The 20,940-nt window shown below is 40.5% G+C and overlaps 2 protein-coding genes across 3 annotated transcripts in view; one reads left to right on the forward strand and one right to left on the reverse strand.

The window, feature by feature from the left end:
- Positions 1 to 2,021: 2,021 nt before the first annotated feature.
- On the reverse strand, positions 2,022 to 8,124 carry drc12 (dynein regulatory complex subunit 12 homolog). The gene is made up of 6 exons (XM_073494926.1): positions 8,013 to 8,124; positions 6,788 to 6,856; positions 5,598 to 5,717; positions 5,280 to 5,372; positions 5,047 to 5,177; positions 2,022 to 2,150 (listed from the first exon to the last, which is right to left on the reverse strand). Exons 1-6 carry the CDS (start codon positions 8,122 to 8,124, stop codon positions 2,022 to 2,024), a joined length of 654 nt encoding a protein of 217 aa, XP_073351027.1.
- The window catches only part of cbl (Cbl proto-oncogene, E3 ubiquitin protein ligase), a 41,743-nt gene continuing 28,272 nt past the window's right edge, over positions 7,470 to 20,940 (forward strand). For both annotated transcript variants that reach the window (XM_073491555.1, XM_073491564.1), the window contains exons 1-2: positions 7,470 to 8,369; positions 13,508 to 13,755. In XM_073491555.1, the coding sequence (XP_073347656.1) occupies positions 8,223 to 8,369; positions 13,508 to 13,755 (395 nt within the window). In that variant the 5' untranslated portion in view covers positions 7,470 to 8,222. The remainder of the gene's footprint in view (positions 8,370 to 13,507; positions 13,756 to 20,940) is intronic.

A 20,940-nucleotide genomic window follows, 5' to 3' on the forward strand; every position in this document is an offset into this window, starting at 1 on the left:
AGAAAATAGTTCCTACATGAAACTTCTCACAATTAAATCTGTGGATTATCTTGTGTAACCTGGTCATGATTTTTGGAAAGACACATTGCTGTTGAGCTTTTTCTTTAATGCTTCGAGCACCACAAGCCGAGTGTCATAGTTCCATTATAGTTGAGAGAAGGCCGACATGTCCATGGCCAAAACTTGACAACTCACACCAAAACAATCTAGATGGGTGAGTAGCACTTTGTGTTTTTGTTCTATGTTCCACGAAATAGGCATTCCCCCTCCAAAGAGGTGATTTTAGATGGTTTCATTTAAATAGGCCCAGAAATATTCCAATTTTAGTTTTTCCTGTCTTTCCTCTCTTGTGACCCTCTCGAGGGGCAGACCCCTAAATTAGAAACCACAGAGCTACAATACCTGCACATACTGTATATTAGTAGTTAAAAGTAGCTTCACCTCAACCAGCTACAACAGTACGATGCTACATAGACACTGAAGCATCCATATTAACAGTCTAATAATGTATTACATGATAATATATCACTTACAGGGGCCATTTTCCTGCCACTTTTAGAAGAAATATAAAATATATTTGGCTGATAATACTTCTGTACATTTACTTCTCATGGAGTGTTCTGACATTGCTATATAAGCAGTATACACTGGCTGCTATAGAGCATTGTACAACTACATTTCCATAAGGTGAGTGTTACTATAAGGCGTAAGGCCAATAAAACATTAGTTTTTCCCCACTAACAGGTGCACTGTGCTCATCTCATTTTGAGCCCTGGGATGATGGCAGTCGACCCCATTAAAACCAAAACAAACAGAAACACATACTCTCTGAAGGCAGCAGCTCCTTGTGGTTTGAGGAGAAAATATTGGTTTTCAGATAAAGGCCTCTTGAGTTCCTGTGTTAATTGGTCGTTAGAGCACAGAATTATCTTAATCCCCGAGTAAATGATTCATTACCCTACAGATGAGAGGCTAAAAAAATTGCACTGGGCCATGAAAAAGGCACACAAATGACAGCCTTGGAAGTAAAATCTGTTTATCTGGCTCCCCGCAGGGGGACGTCGGGTTTTTATCGATGCCGGACAGCTAAATCATATTTCCTGCATCATTAACTGTTATTTTGCCGTTTTCCTGTTATTCTCTATTGTTAGTCTACCTCATATTGAACATTTCTTTTTGTTTACTTTTTAGACTTTCATTTCTCATGATTTCTGTCTAGTCAGAGTCGTGGGTTGAATGAAAACACTGCAGTCTAGAAGTATTACAGCTCAGCAGTGAAGTCCCTGTGGTTCATGTGGCCAGTTTCATCTCACGCTTTCTTGCCTGTAACCATATTTGGCCTCTGGTCCACTGACGCAGCATAAAGCACAGCCTGAAAATTGCATCTACATTTCCATTTTTGCGTACACACATACCTGTTGTAAGATCATTACAGACTTTATGTACTCTCACCCACACCCAAGAGACTATTTTGCTTAAAAAAGTGTCTTTAAGTATTTTAATTACATGAAAATTTTCCTTCTAATGTAATTATAAGAAATGAAAAGTTAATTAAGAAATTAATGGAAAGTGTCACATTTAATGCAACATTTTTCTGTCATGGTTTTTAATGCAATATTACCATTTCATACCATGTTAGTGTTTTCCTCATATACTTTTATTTGACTTGGGAAATATCTTGTCACAAAAATAACAAAGTATAACATGTATTTTCACATGTAAAATACAGAATACACACTATATATTCAGGCATCCCCTCCCTGACCATAAACAGTCATTTGCTACATCTAGTGGGCATTACACAACATTACAGACACTGCATGGTGAACTGCTGAACACATGCATGTACGTACAGTATAACTTCGTACTCTAATGGTAAAATATTATCTAATAACATCCATCCACATGTTAGTCATACTAAATCATGCGATAGTCTGATCCAATAGAAGGGAGTTGTAGATGCAACCTTAAACAAATGTGTCTCACTGAGAAGAGCAGCTGCTTTGTAAGGATCCCCTCTTTTAGATGTCCAGTGCATTCAGGCCGAATTCAGAGAGCACTTCCTTGTAATTCTGGTGAAGGGTTGTGCTCTTGTCCTCCCAGCCCCGTCGAGCCAAAGACAGCTGGACAGTCAGGCTGTCTAGAGTCTCCTGCGGAAGTGAAAATGAGATGCAAGCAGGATTTTTTTTCCCCCTTTAAATCACCCAGTTGTCTAACCTGATATCGCTCTCTTCCCCTTAACCACCTTTAACTGTGATGAGGTTCAAGATCAAGCTGATGAGAAGAGGCATGATTAGATTCTTTGTCATACTGGGAAAGAGGAAAATAATGATAATTACATATTAAAGTCTTAGCTCTGTAATCACAGGCTAAGCCCTCTGACAGGGCTCCAGGCTTGACCACTTATCTTTGAAGATCTGTGCACTGAAAACCAGTCTGTGCTCATCCAATAAGATACTGACCCCATTAAAAATTATGCTATTTTACAACCTTCAAAGCAAAATACTGCACCTATAGGTTAGCATTACATTGTTTATCATTACTGTGGATATTGTAAACATGAAACAGCTCTACAACAAGGTCCAGTATGACCAAGGACATCTGATTCTTAAAGCTCCAGTGTGTAGGATTTAGGGCAGAAATGCTTGTATAAGAGTCATAATTATGTTTTCATTCTTGTGTTTCCGACACCTTAGAATGAGCCTTTTATACCAGCAGGTTCACATCCACAGAGTGCATCATGTTGCACCGCAATGTCTCTGCAGTAGCCCAGAACAGACAAACCGAACATTTGCACCAGAGAGGGCCTTTTTTATGTTTTTAAAGGCCACCTTGAGGACGGTGAGACAAGGAGTGTTCAGTTGGTTGCAACTTGGAAACACACCACTAGATGCCACTTAATCTCTCACACAGAACCTTTAAATCCAATAACAGATCTGTATGACTTCTCATTTCTCAGCTGTGCTGGTTAGATAACGTCTCACATCTCACTGTAAATATAACAGTGGTAGTGGTGTGCATCCATGTTGACCTGCAGATTGATGTTCTGTAGCCCTGTAAAGGCAAAAGTCCTCATAAATCAAAGTAATAAAAAAGTAACAAAAAAAAGAAGAAAAGTAATAACTTTTAATGGTCACCATGTTTCAACTTTTAAATACCTGCTTCTGAATGTTGGGTGGAGGCTGAATCTTTTGTAGTGCTATCTGTTATGGTGGTGAGTACAATGAATGTTCACTAAGACCCATCTTGTAAAAAAAAAAAGATTCTCTTTCATGTGTGAAGCAGAGCATAAGTAGGAAAGCTGATTACAGCGCTGCATCAGTTGCAATACATAGTAATCTTTGTGTTTAACACAGGCTTTGTCTTCTAAAGGAGCTTAAGAGCAAAAACCTGATGACCCCCTGTTGTGCCTTTAAAGCCCCTGTATGTAAATTAGTATTTAAAAAAAAGACACTGACAGAACTGGCACATTATCTCAGCAGCAAAAAGTCCTGCCGTTACAATAATTTGAGTTGTTACGGTTATAAAACAAAATTACACATGCACCTCAATCACCAGCATGGAACCAGTTCACCAGTTCATTCCAGTTCATGCATCTAACATTCAACCATTTGGAGCATTTCCAGCAAGAATAAATTGGTTCAGAACCTGAAAAGATGGTTCTCTTGACCTGAAGTGGGCATGCCCTATTCTGCAGTCCATTTTGCTTTGTGCATTGCCCTCCGTTAATGGCACGACAATGGTTCCACTTAATATCATATCCCTAGGTGGCACCAAGCTTCCAAGAAACTTGAATGCAACCAGTTCAAGTTCAGTTTATATGGTGGAAAAAGGGGCTACACAGTGGCGTTAACAGGTCCAGTGTGTAGGACTTTGTGGCATCTAGCAGCGAGGGATTGCAACCAAATGAAGAACCCTTGTCTTACCCTCCTCTACAGCGGCCGCTAAAAATACAAAAAAGGCCCTCTCTAGAGCCAGTGTTTTGTTTGTCCGTTCCGGGCTACTGTAGAAACATGGTAGTGCAACATGGAAGATAATCCGCTGTAAATATAAAAGGGTCATTCTTCTTAGTTTCAGGTGGTTATACACAAATGAAAACACAAGTATTATATTCCATTTCTGCTCCTAAATCCTACATACTGGACCTTTTCCATCATGTAACTGGTCTCAGACTGGTCTGCCATTTTGGACCAACTCATCTTCTCAGTGTACTGCAATCGAGGGTGCTCAAGTCACGAGCCTGGCCTGTTGGGATAGAGTCAAACATGCATGAAATTACAGAAGCATGTGAGCAAATTTGCATCTCTCGCTTTGAGTGGAGTTCAACCTTGATGAACTTTAATGGGAGTTTCGCTTCGGCAGGCGATGGTCATATGCCTAAATTTGCGCGTGTGTGACTGAACCCTTATACAGTGTGCTGCCTCGTCCAGTGGCTCAGTGCACTTCTCTTTTTAGACCTGACCTGACCATCATAAAGAAGTGCCACTCCCTGCCCATCATTTCTGCTGAGAAAACCAGAGATCAAGTACACGCAAGGCTGATCTTGGAGCACATACAGGAGGAAATACCAAACCACATGAAGTCAGCGTAGAAAAGTGGAAGAGAAATGGAGCCAATGCTGACATTTAACGGGTACAAGAAGTCCATCCTAATTGGCTAATTGGTTTACAGTGCATGGGGCCTCAAAGATGTCTGGTCAAGCCTAAAGAGGCCTGTTAGTGGCTGCTTCATCAGTAGCATTGGATCATGGGAGTTGCACTCTTCATTGTTAAACAACCACCATTAATTAAAAATCTTTCTGCAGGAATCAGGTAGAAATGTTAAGGGACGAGGTAGTGACTAAATAATCATTACCTCGAGTAAACTTATAGATTTCTCTGGGTTAGAATATTGTTGGAAACATTCGGGATAATATAACTACACAGCTCAACAAAATATACAACAAAGCTCAGTTCCATTTAGATATTTTAATGCAGAAATGTTACGCATTATGCCTTTAAATCAGTTTGTATTAGCTTTAATTTGGTTTCATGTGTTGCGACTCACGTGCAGGACCTTCTCGCAGTCCGTCTCCATGTTGTCCAACTTGTGTTGGAGGTCAGATATGGTGGCGTCCTTCTCCCGCTCCACCTGCTCACGCTCTCTTTTCTCTCTCCTCAGTTCCTCCTGACACAGGCCTAGACAGATAAATGCTTACTGGCAGGCCATCATTTTCACTCTGGGAGCTAACTGCCTCTGTATTTATTCATTTAAGTTTAGAAAATTATATGTATTCTTACCAAGCTCCTCCTTCATCTGGCTGGCCTCCGTCTCCAGCCTCTTCACCTTGCTGGTCAGCTCTGTCTGCATGGTTTTGTACTGGCGACTGAGGTCTAGAATGACATTTGTGTCAGACTTAGGCTTCATTGCTGATTCAGTTTGTAAGGTTAATGCAGCAATCAGCTTAGGCACCCAGCTAATTAGACTTTTTGTTCCTCAAAAATTACCCTAACCTTGGCAAACACGCCCCTTGTCCTCACTCCCAGAGGGCTCCACGATTTATCTCAGGTTATTAACAGAGAGACTAATTGTTGATTCATGCCCCGTCTGTACCGTACCAGAGTTGACGTCCCTATGGTCTTGTCTCGTGTGCTGCAGCTTCTGCTCCATGTCTCTCACGTGTCTCCTCAGGTCAACTCTATCAGACTGGACCTTTATGACAGACTCACACTGTAAGGCTGTGGTGAACACACAAACACATGCATGGGTACATGCAATAACCCTTTGTAAAAGTACTAATGTAACAGTTCTGTTAACATTTTTTCATTTAAGTAAGCTAAAGCCTGATGAGTAAAACATGCTTAAGTATCCAATTACACTTTAACACGTAAGCTGTAATTACTGCTGTTGGTGGCACAGCTGGTGCTAGTCTCACTTCCAGTGAAAGTGAATCCACAACCATGTAAAAATACGTTCAAAGCACTCAAAATATCACCCAAATAAAAGTATACAAAATTAAGCCAAGGACTAATGATGCAGAAACATGGTTCTTTTGACCGGACTCCATTACTGTATTATTACCACTGTCTCAAGGTATGTGTAAGAAGCTTTTTGTTGTTGTAGTCGATCATATAGTCATACTTTATGTTTGCATATAAAGCCTTAATCTGCAAAGTAACTAGTAACTATAGCTGTCAAAAGGTACTATATATTATCTCTAAAATGTAGTGGATTACAAGTAGATAAAATAGTACAAGTAAGGTGGTTATTCTGAGGTAATCCATTTTCTGACTTATTTTAAAGTAAAGTCAACTAAAAATGTACAATTGTATCTATGTTCTACCTGTAATCCACTACATTTCCATGGGGGAAATATTACCAGTAGTACATATTAGACTACTGCTGAAGACTAAAGTGAGTAAATGTACTCACATTTTTTTTGTTGGTAAGATTGTTGTGAGGGCATGTTGATAGCAACCTGAGCATGTTAGTGTTATAATAAATCACAACCAATTTTTTCCACTTTGTTTTATATATTGACATTTAATAGACTAACTGATCCATCCATTAATTATAAAAAAATAATCAGTTAAAGTTAAAGTTAATCAATAATGACCCCAGAACATGGCAGATCAGATATTACTGTAGCAGAGCACAGTGTATGATATAATAGAGCGTGGATTTAAACCTTTATTTAGAGTGTTATTTATCGGTTTGCCCTTGGGTGCAACATCCACCACATACAATGAAATGGTATGTGACTAATACATTGATAGTTATGTCTAAACATAGCCCACATTGCACTCACCTATGCGATCCTGTAGGACGGCTATATCCAGAACACTGCGCCTATACTTTGCTTCCAATTCATTTTCGCCTGCAACAAGACAATAACACACAAATAAGACACATATAACATCAGAGGAGCACACACACACAAAAAAATTAATCTCATAAGTAAAAGTTACTTTTCTCTGCATTCTTCTTTGTGGTCTTTTTTGTTTTATTTTTCTTTGGAGGCATGTTTGGTGTCTTTAGGCTGCAGGACTACACACTCACTGGGCATACACTCACTATACACAGGAGATGAGCCTTTGTTGCTGAGTGAGTTGCCATGGCACTGAACTGTCCGGCCTGATTGATAGCTGATTGACTTTAAGGACAGCCAATCACAGCTTCACTGCGGGGCAACCTTGCCTTTTTAAGCTCTCGCACACAGGCCGTGTAATTGGATCCTTACTTTTTTAGTGGGACATGTCAAAGCGTCCTTTGTTGTCAGGGGTGACCGAGGCCAGCGCTGCATTCAGCATCCCTTGAACGTTTTATGAATGCTGTACAGAGAGAGAGAGAGAGAGAGAGGCGCGCGCCCGACTACATTCATGACTCGTGAACGCGCACAGGGAAGGCGTGGAGTTTGGGTTTTTAAAGGAGGAGGAGGAGGGGGGTGAACGGAAGGGGACGTACAGGAAAGGAAAGGAAAGGGCCGCACATACACGTCACGGGGGGAAACAGAAAAATACTGGGCAATGTTTTATTCCCACATTTATTTATTCGCCCCTGTCCTCGTGTGTGCGCGTGAGGCTTTCGCAGTTTTTAAGCGCCACTTCCTCTCCCCAGTCATCGGTGAGTCCTCTGTGTCGTCAGCCTCACAGCCCCGCAGAGGAGGGCTGACTCTGTCACACAGCCACTGAACTTCCCGTCAAGACACAGCACAGGCGAGAAAGAGCTGCCGCTGCTGCTGCCGCTGCTGACTGAGAAAAGGGGAACGACATCGGGGGTTGTTAAAGAGGAGAGGACACACTCCAGTCCACAAGGCTTCTGGGCAGAGAAACGGTGCCATTGTCCTCCAGCTGAGGGCGAGCAGAGACAGGTCTGGTGCTCTGCTAATTAGCCTGCGTGGGTCCCTGCAGAGAGAGACAAGAGAGCAGCGCAGCTAGCTGCAGCACACAGCGGCTTGCACGGAGTGTGAGTGACCGAGGGCTTGTTTTAGTCGTAATCTGGACATTTATCGGACAAACTGATGTTAGTTTTACGGATGGGAGCCTTTATCCGATAGTCATCCCTCCCTCCCTCTACCCCCTGTCGGACCCTGGCTCGGATTCGCCACTCGGGCGCTGTCCTCGCCGGGGGGTGCCGGATCACCATCGCCCGGACCAGCTTACTCCAGGCGGCGGTTCGGTCCCCCTGACCCCTGCCCTGCCTCGCCTGTCTGCCGCTCTGGCCGACCCTAGCCGAGCCCGAACATGGCAGGGAACCTGAAGAAAGGCGGGGGGCTCATCGGAATGATGAAGGATGCCTTCCAGCCACACCATCACCACCTCCACTCCCATCACCAGCCCGGGGCCGTGGACAAAAAGACGGTGGAGAAATGCTGGAAACTGATGGACAAGGTTCGTAAGCTAGCTAATGATCAACGCTAACGAGCCGTTAACGTAATAAGCAGCGCCTTGGTTGCCCAGGGCAGCTGCTAGCTAACCGCAGCTAACTAGCGATAAGCTAGCTAATCTTCGGCTGCTGCAGGTCTGGCGTCGCTAAACGCTAAGTTAGCTAGTCAGCTGGGGGGAGAGCCGTGGTTAGCCAACAATAGCTAATTTGCTTACCTAAACGGTATTGTCTTGTACCATATGTGGCAGGCTGGCTCACACCAGTTTAAAAGACGGACTTTTAACATTAATGTTAGCCCACGAACAGAGCAATGTTTCCTTTTAACACATCTGCTTGTTAGTGCTGTGCCTCTCTCTGCTAACTAGTAGGAGCATCTAGCTTGTTTGGCCACGTTTAACTACTGTGGTGTGTTGTAAACATTAGCATTAACAAAGAAGGTGGATGGGGCGTTAAAAGACACCACTCAGGAGTTTAATTTAGCGAATGTATGGCATTGTGCTAAAAGTAAACGGGCTGCTAGCACAGTAAGAGTCTCTCCTGTACATTGTTGCTCAAATATCTGCAGTCAACTGTCTGTCAGCCCCCGGAAACTGTAACAAAGCATTCAGAAAAAAGACCAGAATTGTGTATTTAACTAGGCCAATTATGCTCTTTCACAGGGGAGACTCATTTCACAGCTTCACTTCTCGGAAAAGTCTGTAACAGTTTGACCCCCAGTTTCCTGTGAGATTCACACAGCAATATTAGAGTGAATAGGAAGACAAGACACTCTTTTGTGTCTCCTCTTCCTCTTTGAGGCCTTAGTTCAGAGCCCTGATGTTAAGAGACCGAGTCCTTTTTACAAAGCTATTATTAAGAAACCACATTCCAGTTTGTTTAGCTCCATTAGCAATCTGTGGTAGATTGTCTGGCCGGATTTTTCTCCACATTTGAGGAGGCACTGTATCTAACACAAATAAACAAAGAAAACAGAAGTAACACTGCAAAGTCCGTCTTTTTCTTCTCAGTAAATGTTCAACACAGTTTTTGTCTGTACAATACACGATGGCTGGACGGCTGACCTGAAACCGCTCAAACCACCTGCACAGTCAGGTTAGCTTTTTCAGTTTACAGTACGACAATAATTTACCATATTCATCTGACCCAGTGAAACAGTTGAGGGGACAGCACCAGTGAGGTGAGAAACAAAAGAGCATCTTACCTTTTGATATGGCTATAAGACCAAAAGTATTTTTACTCCACCAGATTGTTTAAAATAGCTGCGGAAACATTGTTCAGCGCTGTCTAAAGGGAAACCACAGCCCAACATATATACTGTAACCGTGTCTCTGAAAACCCCCCCCCCTCGCAGTGGACTAAGTTAAATTTTTATCAGAAGCATGATGCTAATCTCCCTCCTCAGAGTTGCCTACATTAGCCGTTCTTAAAGTGTTGAGCATAACAAACCTTTTATTATTGAATCCTTGAGTTTGTGATGCCCTGCACAAAGGTGTGTTCTTAGCTGAGCTACGTGCATCACATTTAAACTTTTAAAAGGATTAAAAGTTCAATCATTAGGTTTTGCATGGCTGTTAGCTATTCATTAATCAAACGTTTTCTGTGGAAACCACCAGTCACACTTGGAATCATTGGCAATGCTCAGTTTGCTTATTTACCTCGTCCTCGACACTGAGGGTGAGGTGTATTGAAATCAACACATCTCAATGTATTTTATTTTGTTTTGTAGTTAAAATAATGAAAGTTAGAGTTTAATGATGTGCCATACCAGTTCCAGCATCTGGTGGACAAGATTAATTTTCTGCCCTTTTATGTAACACTGATATTCATTTATACCTTTTAATATGCTTAAACAAGTGTAGGAAGACAGTGATGACTGCTGTGTCTGTCCAGCTTTAATCGATTGAGTGAGGCTGTTTCGAGTGTAGACACCAAACGCAACTCGGCTGTCTAATGCAGTTACGGAGTTTCTGGAAGATAAATAGATAATTCAGTTGCACGCCATAGTTTGTCATCAGACTCGCTTGCATAACATCATCCATATTGTGGATTTGCAAACTGCGAGGGAATTGACAGTTAGTCCTTTTTGCTTGAATTTGATAGACTGAGGGCAAAATATGTTTCCCAGGAATGATCTCTGAGCTGTGTGTTAACGGGGAGAACAAAAATGACCCGTTTACAGCTAAAGTTTAACAAAAATAAACCACAGCCAACTTTCCTTCCATCTGGTTAAAGTTTAAATGACTTGAACAGTTCAGGTGTAGACTGAGACCGAGACAAGAGAGACAAAGATGAGTGGAATGCAGTTTAGCTCGGAGGCAGTCGACATTTTACTTCAGGCCAGTAGCCTTGATTGACATTGACGTATGAGAGCACTCGGTTGTTGTGGCCTTGTACATGTGCATGCATGCATGCATGTGTATTTGGCTGAGTTATGTGTACAAGTGTTAGCATGGTGAATGATAACGTTAGTAGTGTAACATTGACAACAGACTTACAATATCTGGTCTCAAACATATACAGTGTGCAGAGACCTTCGTTTGGCAGCCTGGAGAAGGTTTCAGGGAATAGGAGCACAGTTTTGGTAATGATACTGAAGGCATGTTAACTGTCAGTTCAGCAGCCCAGCACAGATGAAGAATTGGCTTACGCCCAGGTATTACCACGAGCAAATTATCCGAAATACACAGAGGATACAAAAATGTAGAAGTACTACCCTTCTAGTGTGCTACAGCGGAAGTTGTTCCTAGGTGTTTAATAGCTCTTTTTTTCTCCTTCAGTTGCACCTCTGTTTGATTTGAATACATGAAATTATTGGGGCATTGTCAGTATTATCCGCTCAGTTTAATGCTGAGTGTAACATGAATAATCTTAATAAAGACTTCTATATTAGTTTGATTTCCTGGTACTTAAAAACAACATTGTGAAATCTTGTAGTATCCAACCCAACAATGCTTTATGTACCCTGGTGGTCTTTGATTAAAACACAAAGGAGTCTTAACATTTAAATGACAAGTTCAAAGTAAAAAATATGGACAAGATGTCGTGGCACCTAAATATTTCACCTGTGGTCCATTTACACTCAGTATCAGCAGGAAGCTGACCTTTTAATGTTCAGACACCAATGATGGCCCACATGCTAAAAACATTTTGCATGTTGCTGTGGAATCAGTACTGCTTAAAATATCCTACTGGTCAAGTGTGACCTCATTCTTTTTGAGAGGCATTTGATACAGTGACGATGAAGTGGCCCATTTACAAAGTGAGATCAAATATTCCTAATATGCGACACTCTCAGGAAATGAAGCACGGCTCATTTGGGCCGTGGATACATGAGAGGTCTCTTTTTGAAGATAAATATGTAAGAGAAGGGAATATTGATATGTACTTGTGATAATAATTTACTACTAGTCAGTGGCTGGTTGACGAGAAATTTAAAGTAACTGGAAAAGTAAATGTCAATATTAATGAAGCTTGACTTTTTAAAGTTGTAGTATCTGTATTTAGTAGGTCAAAATGTAGATATGTGTACATTCAAACCTTTTTGATGGTCAGTATGTGATTGTTGTTGTTTTTACTATTGATGAGAATTGATGAGTCTTTGTGGTTCCAGACCTGCTTCAATTATAAACTGATTGATTATAAGTTGTCCCTAAAGTCTTTTGAAGTCTCATTTTCCCATCACGACAAACTGATGGCTTCCAAAAAGAAGCAGCAAGGAAACTCAAACCGACATTCTTGTAATGCTATTCCTGCCGTATTTCTTTCTAACACTTACTCATGATTAGTAGACAATAATTTGGCCCGGTCTACAAAAAGAACGAGCCATGTCCTGTTGTTGACGTGCAATTGTTCGGTCACCATTGAAGCTGACAGCGCAGCTCTACATCAGCACAGGTTCAAATCAGGACATGAGAACCTGAATTTTTTTGAATGCAAGTGTAGTTTTTATGCCTCTCTGATCACACAAGTCAGTTAGAGCCTGAATGCAGTGGTAAATATGACAGCAGCAACCACGTCTATACAGAGTGTTCTAGGCTGTCCGCCAGTGTCTTTGTAATGGTCAACGAGGTGACTCAGACACAGAGCAGCAGTACAGTGAGATGGGTGAGGAAAGGTTGAACATTACTGAGGATGTTGCATGCATTCACACAGTCTGGTGAGCATGTTTGGAAGCATGTAGTTGATTCCCTAAATTTCCATCTTTTATAAAGCCATTTAATAGGTTATCTCCCTGTTCACCCATTACAAAACTCGCCCTCTCTTTCCGTTCAACTTGAAATCTGTGTTCTTTCTTTTGGTAAAGGTTTGTTTCGTAACGTTTCACTGCAGTCCATGTACCGTAGTGAAAGTACCACAGTAAGTGCATCACCTGTTCAAATTTGCAAGGCAATGATGCTAAAATGTTAAATCAATAGAATTTGAATGTATAAGGCAGAAGTGTTCAAGGATGTGCAGATTGAAATGAGGAAGTGTAAACATCAACAGCTTCTCTAAACATACTGAAGAAGTGGAGACAGCGGTGACCCATGATTATTGACATGGCAGTCACATAAGGACGTTAGAAGCTGTGCATGTGTACAAAAATGCCTCTGTGGGGCAAATTAATAAGAAATGGAGATAATTAAGTTCACAATGAGACAGAAACTGTGAAATGGAGGTTTGCCTTTGTCCTGTTCAACCTTTTGTCTTTTTTTGTGTGGATCAAAGTTGTGTGAAAGTGGTGAAATAACCTAAAGGCTTAAATCAGTCTGTGTATTTTATTATATAATGTGTAGACGTGCCATACTCGTAAGCCCCAAGATTGACTCTGTCAGGGCTTTTAAGGGCCTTTCTCTCAGTCTTAGACTTTGTTGGCATTTTCCATTCTGTATGTGTTCAGTCTGGGCTCACTGACAATTTTCTGCACTAAAGATAAGTGCTCTAATACAGAATCGAGCTATATTATGCAAGACTCTGTCTATATGTTATAAATAATGTCTCACTGATGCACAGAATGAAAATGCGTAGTGGCAGATTTTCTTTCTCGCTCACTCTCCTTTAACCTCTTTCTGCCTTGCCTTTCTCTCATCTACCTTCTGTCTTGCACCCACTTCTTCTCTTTAACTGTATCTTATCTTCCCCCTCACATCCTCCCTGTCTGCAGGTGGTGCGCCTGTGCCAAAACCCCAAATTGGCTCTGAAGAACAGCCCCCCTTACATCCTGGACCTGCTGCCAGACACCTACCAGCACCTGCGCACCATCTTGTCTCGCTACGAGGGCAAAATGGAGACTCTGGGGGACAATGAGTACTTCCGGGTCTTCATGGAGAACCTAACCAAGAAGACCAAGCAGACCATCAGCTTGTTCAAGGAGGGCAAGGAACGTATGTACGAGGAGAACTCGCAACCCAGGTAAGTGAAGGCGAGAAATATGATTCTAGAGGTAAATCATGTGAAAATGGCTCCGTTCCTGAGCCACTGTGTTGATTTTCCTTAATAAACCTGTCTGAAACAGGGTACGTTTGAGGTGTGAAGTCCACGTGATAACTGCTGTATCACAACCTCAGATTCATTCATTCCTCCTGAATAATTGCGACTGTTCAAGCACAGAGCGAACAATTGCACCCATACCCAACCCCCAGGGTTGGTTGTAGCTCAAGATATATCAAAACAAGAGCAGAGAGGTGTTGTGGTTTGAGCATGTGAGCATCTGTGGTCAGAATGGCGCTTAATCTACAGCTGCCTGCCTGCCTGTCACTTTGTTTTTGTGCTTCTCTATCTCTACTATCTTCTTGAACATTTCGTCTTCATGTAGCTGTCTCACTGCAGTGCTTTCTTTTTTGAAATCATACAGTGCCTCCGTCTCTTATCTATTCTTTTCTCTTACGTTCGGTAATCTCCCTCTGTTCCTCTGAAAACAGATGCACAAGTGTACAGTTTTTTATCAGATATCAGCAGCTGTCCTGTTTTTATGTGTAGAGGGAGTTGTAGATGTGATATTAATGGGATATTCCTCTTGTTGCTCTTGTTTTGAAAAATGCCAAATGCGAAAAGGAGTTTCTTTTGAAGACACAAGATCCACTGAAGACCTAAAGACAAAATCGATCTGCTTAAAAGCACAAAGTTATCGTCGTGTTAATGAGGAGGCTCCGAGGTGCAAACTAGCTGCTGACGGAGCTGATCTTTGTATCAGATGTCTTTTGGTTCATGCATGCTTTGGGCAAATGCTGTCAAACCTAGTTGTAATAGGCTTCATGGACAGTAAATGGTGCAATGGTAGGAAAGTCTTTGCCAGGTTTCCCTTTAATCCAAGATCTAAGCCAGTATCAAATATTACCCTAGTAAGGGTTTTCTTCAGATCTGCCCCTAAGAAGGGTTCTTCTCTTGCTGGCAGTGGAAAAAGATGACTTATAAAAGATTTTTCAAAAGCCTTTGTGCTGTCCACGTGTTGTTATGTCTGGCTGCTGTTGGTCTGTCAGACAATGGCACCATGTGGATGCGGAAAAGGTTAGATAGAAACCATCGCCTCAGAGGACGCGTTACAAGTCAAATAAGACCTGAAATTGGGTCCATATATCTGCCAAGTATACTTGTTTTTTAATCTAAATAGGGTGTTCAAAACCACCCCCAACAAACCTGATCAAAAGCAGTTTAGACAGCTCTATGTATCACTGGCTTGTTGGTACTATAGATGTTTTCTGTGCTGCTGCAGAACTATGAGCCTGCTGCATTGATTTAGCTGCAGAAAAATGCAGTTTTCTTTCAGTTTCAATCATACTGAACAAGAGAGTGTGTTGTTTGAGCCGCCATGTGGTCTTTGAAAGGGACAGCGCACATCCTTGATGGATAAATGAATGTTTGTTATTATTTAACAAAATGTCAGACGTTTGCTGGTCCCAGCATCTTAAATGTAAAGATTTGCTGCTTTTCTTTGTCATTCTAGAGACTGAATGATTATTTGATTAGCCGCAATAAATATTTGACGGATTATTCGATAATGAATATAATGGTTAGTTGCAGCTCTTCTCAAGACTAAAATAAAGCAAGCAAGCAAGAGTTTTTCAGGTTTGACCTGAACAGTGAGGAAAAAAGTAACCCTGAAGAGAGGAGTTTATTAGTAGATTGTGACAATGATTCCTTTAAATCATTTTGCGCCTTATCTTTCATAGTTTTCATGAATTTAAACATGAAGTTATCATTTTTTGCTCTGAAATGCTACAAATATCATTGCTTTCACTAAATTACTCCGAGATGCCGACTAACTCACAGGCTTGAATCAGAAATATTTGGTTCAAAGATAGTCTCTTCACACGTTAACACGTTAACCTGCTGCTTCTTGTTCTGAGAATATTAGGTAATCGTTATATCGAGCCAGTCCGAAGCGATACATCCTCATCTTGTTGCACAGTTCCTCAGTGAGATTCTTCTTTCTCTCTTACCATGACGGTAATCTTGCAGACAGGAAAAATCCTCACTAAGGCAACCAGAAAGAAGAGGAAGCTTCTGTCTCAACCACCCCTGTGTTTACCGTGTCATGCCAATACCAGGTCATTTTTTTCTATGTGAAATTCATTTACATCATCACTTTGTTGCACCAAGTAGCTGCGCAGAAAGAAATTCCTGGTTAAAGCAGGGGAAACACACACACAGTAGCCAGGCATGACACACAAAGACTTCTATTGTTTGAGTGCAGAAGGCAGTGGCAGTGACACTAACCAATGAGTATCAGCCCACTTAAGAATGCTATAGAATCGACCAATGACGTTGAGCTGTTAGAGAGACTAGTATGTGGTTAGGCTGCAGCTGAGCTCAGCACATGGCTCAGATTGAAAAGTCGACTGTGAGGATAAAGATAATCTCACTGCCTGAGCGCAGAAAGGATAGTTTGATAATAGACGACTGCTTTCGCTGTGTTCTTCAGTTCAGCCTTAATTAGAAAATATGAGAACTCTGGCACTTATTATTTCCATCTCTGTGGTTTCAATCAGCATCAGCGCTTGATAGCTATTGACTTAAATGACGATGAACGGGACTCCACTATGGCTTAATAGCTTTTTTTTCAGGGCAGAATGAAGGATCCGAGCGTTTCATGAGAGCCCTGAATGCAGCGTGGGTGGACATGCTATTTTGTGATGCCGTACAGACTTCTCCACAATGTCTACCCCAGAGATTCAGACCCTCTACTTATCCAGCCCCCCAGTCATATATATCCTACGCAGATTGTTTAGCTTAAAGTTGAAGTGGTGCAGTAAAAGCCTGGGGTTTGTTTTTTTGTCGAGGAACAGTCTGCTAAATTTGATCTTGACTTAACAAGAAGCTGAGTTGTGTGAGTAAGAGGTGCCGTGTATTTATGTCTTATGTAATTATGGTAGAGAGAAAAGAGTTTGATGTTGGTCACAGTAGAAGAGAGTGAGGATGAAAGGGACTCTGCTGTGAGTGAGACTTAATTATTAACACTGACAGCCCATATTCAGTCAAAATCAACAGAACACAATCAGCACTTCCTCCTTGTTTGCCTCGCTTACTTCCTCTTCTGGCTTTACACAGCACAGCTGAGACATTTTCTGGCTTCTGACAGAGTTGACAAAAACCCGCACAGTAATTCTTTGGTTTCATTTGACAGTTTTTTTGAGTGGATAAAGTGTGAAAATGTTTTTCCTTTGCCTAGTCTGAAAAGATAGTGTCTATAAGAAGAGAGTGCTATAATACCAACCAGATTGCATTGTAAAATGGTTCATTTTTGTGAGTGAAAAACTAGAACTGAAACAGTGAGTTGATTACATGAATTCATCTAACCATTAACCACCAACTATTTTGATGATTGTTAATTTCAGTCTTTGCTTGCTCCAGTTTCTCAAACCTAAATGTGTTTTCTGAGTTTCTCTGTTTCATATCATTGTAAACTGAACATTTGTCGGTTGGACAAAACAATTTGATGACCTCACCTTGGACTCTGGGAAATTATGATGTTTTCACAGACACAGACATAACAATTAGTCGAGAGGATAATTTGCAGATTAATAATGAAAATTTTCTCAGGATATGACATTTGTAGGGCTGCAGCTAACAGTTTAAATCATCTTCTAATTATTTTTCTCGATTACTATCAACCGCCTGTCGAGAGTCCAGGGTGACTTCCTCATAGATGTATGAAGAAAAACTCAAAAACCTCATAGTTGAGGAGCAGAAATCAGTTAATATTTGACTTTTTTTCCCTTCAATTTATCAAAATGGTTGTAGATTAATATTCAGTAGATTAATTTCCATCGACTTATAATTTTAGCTATTAAAATTTGCACAAGACACAAACAAAAAGCTGGCAGACTGCCGGAAGCATCTAGTGAGGGACTTTGGTCTGAAGAAAAGGTTTGCTAATTAGGTTTGGTAAATTGTTCTGTGAGAAATTAGTTTTCTTCTTGTTTTTAACGGAGCTGCTTTGTCTATAGCCAGTATATTAATCTGTTTATGGTCAGATAGGAAACTTATATGTTGAACATAGTCCCTGAGCAGAGTGCTACACTAGAAGGGCTGATCAATGTGTCCTCAGACCCCCCTCCTCCTCCGTGGGTCTAACCGGATACTGTTTTGACCTCTGTGTGAGAGTCTGTTTGATCGCCTTCCTGGGCTAAACTGTCATTGCATCCTGACCACCGTCGATAGGTCCAGCTGGTCACAGGAAGTGGTGGGCTTATAGGCTGCAGGGTGATGCAACTGCACTGTGGGACACTGCAAAAAATGGTATATGTTGTTCATACTATTTGTAGTATGGGTGTATATCTCTTAAAGCCTAACTGGACTCGTATCTTATCTGTAGATAGGGCCTACCTGATTTATTGATTGTGAAAGGCATTATGGCTGTTGGCTTTGTGTTAAGCACTCTTGACAAAAGACAACTTCATTAACAAGTAGGTCTGATTTAAAAATCCTAAACTAAAATTGTTAGTTCCTCAACATTTGATATTGATCATGATGTCAAACACATGTAAAAGAGTTTAAACAATTAGTCGATTAATCAATTGGTTGGTTGTCAGAAAAATAGCTATCAATCCAATCACTGATTAAATGTTTAGTCATTTTTCTACTTCTTCTTTTCTGTATTTCATATCGTTGTATCGTCTTACGGATGTTGGTCAGACAAAGCAAGAAATTAAAATGGAAATTTTTACTTTTTTGGACATTTAAAAGACTTAACAATCTGCAAATTAATCAATAACAACGAGTATCATTATTTGCATCCCCAACAGTTTAATTCTCACATCGTTTAGCCCTACACTTCTATGCTAGCCCTCTTTCTTAGCTTGCCTCCATCATCATTACCTTCCTTTACTGACAGTGTATTACTCCAATCCTTTGCACAATAGAAAAATGCATCCAGACATGATATTTTTACAATAGTCGGTTGGAGCGACTTCCTCTAGCTTCTACTCATTCAGCCTTCCCTGCAGCTACTGCCATTCAAGCTTCAGCGGCAGGTGCCTCTCATTCAACAGGGATTTGGCTCCTTTTCTCTTGACTCATTGTGACAATGTTTAGTTGTTTTACAAATGTTTCCATAGTTGCCACTGTGTAAAATGTGCATACTTGTAAAGTTGTTAAGAGATTTGGGTGCACAACAAAAATGCTAACTGCTTAAATTAACATGGGAGCAAACATTCATCATAATTTTAAGTTTCTAAATATCACAATGCATTTTTTAATTTTATTCCTGTTGTAGAATTGCCAAAGAACTGTGTTATGTCTCTGTCAGAAACTTGGTGAAAGGTCCCCACTTTGCATGAGGTCTTTCTCTCTGTGGGTCGGGACAGGTGCTTGGTGCAGTTGTGTCTATTGCCACTACACAGATACTGGCTGCTGTTGCTACTTGTCACAGCACCTGTCTGTCTCTACTTATGTTTTGGGTATAATTCTCCGTAAAAGTTTATTTTTTGTTGTTGCTCGGGTCACATTTTGCTAACGCTATCAATCCTTGACAAAAGGATCAGAGCATGAAATTTATTCTGCTACTGTTTACAGTAAAGTGCATCTGTGCCATCAATGATTGATGCAGTCAAGCCTTTGTAGGCGGAGAAAAACATGTCATTGTATGGTACAGTACCTCTGGTATTTGCAAATGTCATTTGCACCCATTCCTATTTTGGTTCACCCAGAGAGCCCCGTCCTAAAATATGACTTCCTATTTTCTGTAAACGTACTTGACATCCATGTGAAACAAAGGTTTGTCTCTGCTCTGCTCTTGACTTTGACTATCTGAAAACCCATCTTATCATTGCAGCGGTACAACTGCAGTATGTGTTTGCAGTATTGGATGGAGCCATGAGGAAATGCAACGGTGCATTACAATGTTGTGGGATCAAATTGATTGCAGGAGAAAGTTTGCATGAATATCAGTCATTCTTCTTTTATCAGTAGCTGCTGGGCTAAGCTTAGTTTAATGATTTAGTTACTCCCACTCGAATTTTAAAAAACAGAACTACGGTCATGGTTGTATGATGTGATATTGTGTGATGTGTGTATATATATATATGTCTATACGTGTATATATATGTGTATAATATATATATATATATATATATATATATATATATATATATATATATATATATATATATATATATATATATATATATATATATTATATATATGATTAAGAATTTTTAGATTATGAAGATAAGTTTAAACTTGATAAATTTTGACAGTTTAAGCTCACAGTATAGTTCAGTTAGAAAAACACTACAATGAACTGAAAGCCCTATAATGTTGAGGTTTTAAGATTGTGCCCAGAGAGTGGTCTGCTGCATGCGTTTCCCCGCTGGTCGATGATTTGGTTTTACCAGAACTCATATGACTGAGCGCTCTGCTATCACACCGTCTAAATAAAATGTTGGAGGTGTTATAGTTAATGCATTGTTTCCCACGGAAGTGAAACACTCAGTTTTGCTCAATAAGTCTTTGTTAGTAAGTCGCTTATCTGTTGCACTTTACCTGTAAGGAAATGAGTAAGAATTGAACCCTTTCATCTCTAATTGAGCTTTACCAAAAAATAACCCAGAAATCTTTGTCTTGGTTACGCACAGGTTGAATAAACACTGTTTTAACTATGTGCCAAAACCATGTGCCTAAACTGAATTTTAGTTAGTTTCTCATTTTCAAGGTGATTTACAAAGCATCGTTTGGGCCAGGTGATATAGCTGAACAATTAACCACATTACAAGGTTCATTTTTTATATCATTTGACAACATCACTGTTGCAAAACAAAAATTGAGTTTGAATCCTTTTTAGCTACATCACAGAAAAAGAAAGAAACAAAGCAAAAAATAATTATTTTGTATGGTGGAATGTGGAGGATGAAATTAAACATTTTACAAAACATTTTATCGACATAATTCAGTCAATGGCAAATTTCTTCTATAACTTTTAATGACTTATTTTGAATAAAGACCAGGAGAGAAAAGGTTTAATTTAACCACTTTACTTTGAATTTGGTGTATCAAGGCAGACAGGTTACTGTTCAAATGTTAAAAGCTTTCCAACTCTCTGAAGTCAGACTTTTCAAACATGCTAAGTGGTAGCACATCCTTGCTATGTCCTTGTACCGT

The sequence above is a fragment of the Pagrus major genome, chromosome 2 (assembly GCF_040436345.1).
Source record: "Pagrus major chromosome 2, Pma_NU_1.0".
Lineage (NCBI taxonomy): Eukaryota > Metazoa > Chordata > Actinopteri > Spariformes > Sparidae > Pagrus > Pagrus major.

Coding starts and splice junctions, on each gene's coding strand:
- drc12 (XM_073494926.1), bottom strand. CDS start 8,124: ATGGTGATCCGGCACCCCCCGGCGAGGACAGCGCCCGAGTGGCGAATC. Junction 6,857..8,012: donor TCGGATAAAGGCTCCCATCC/GTAAAACTAACA, acceptor GTCTTGTTGCAG/GCGAAAATGAATTGGAAGCA. Junction 5,178..5,279: donor CCAGATGAAGGAGGAGCTTG/GTAAGAATACAT, acceptor TTATCTGTCTAG/GCCTGTGTCAGGAGGAACTG.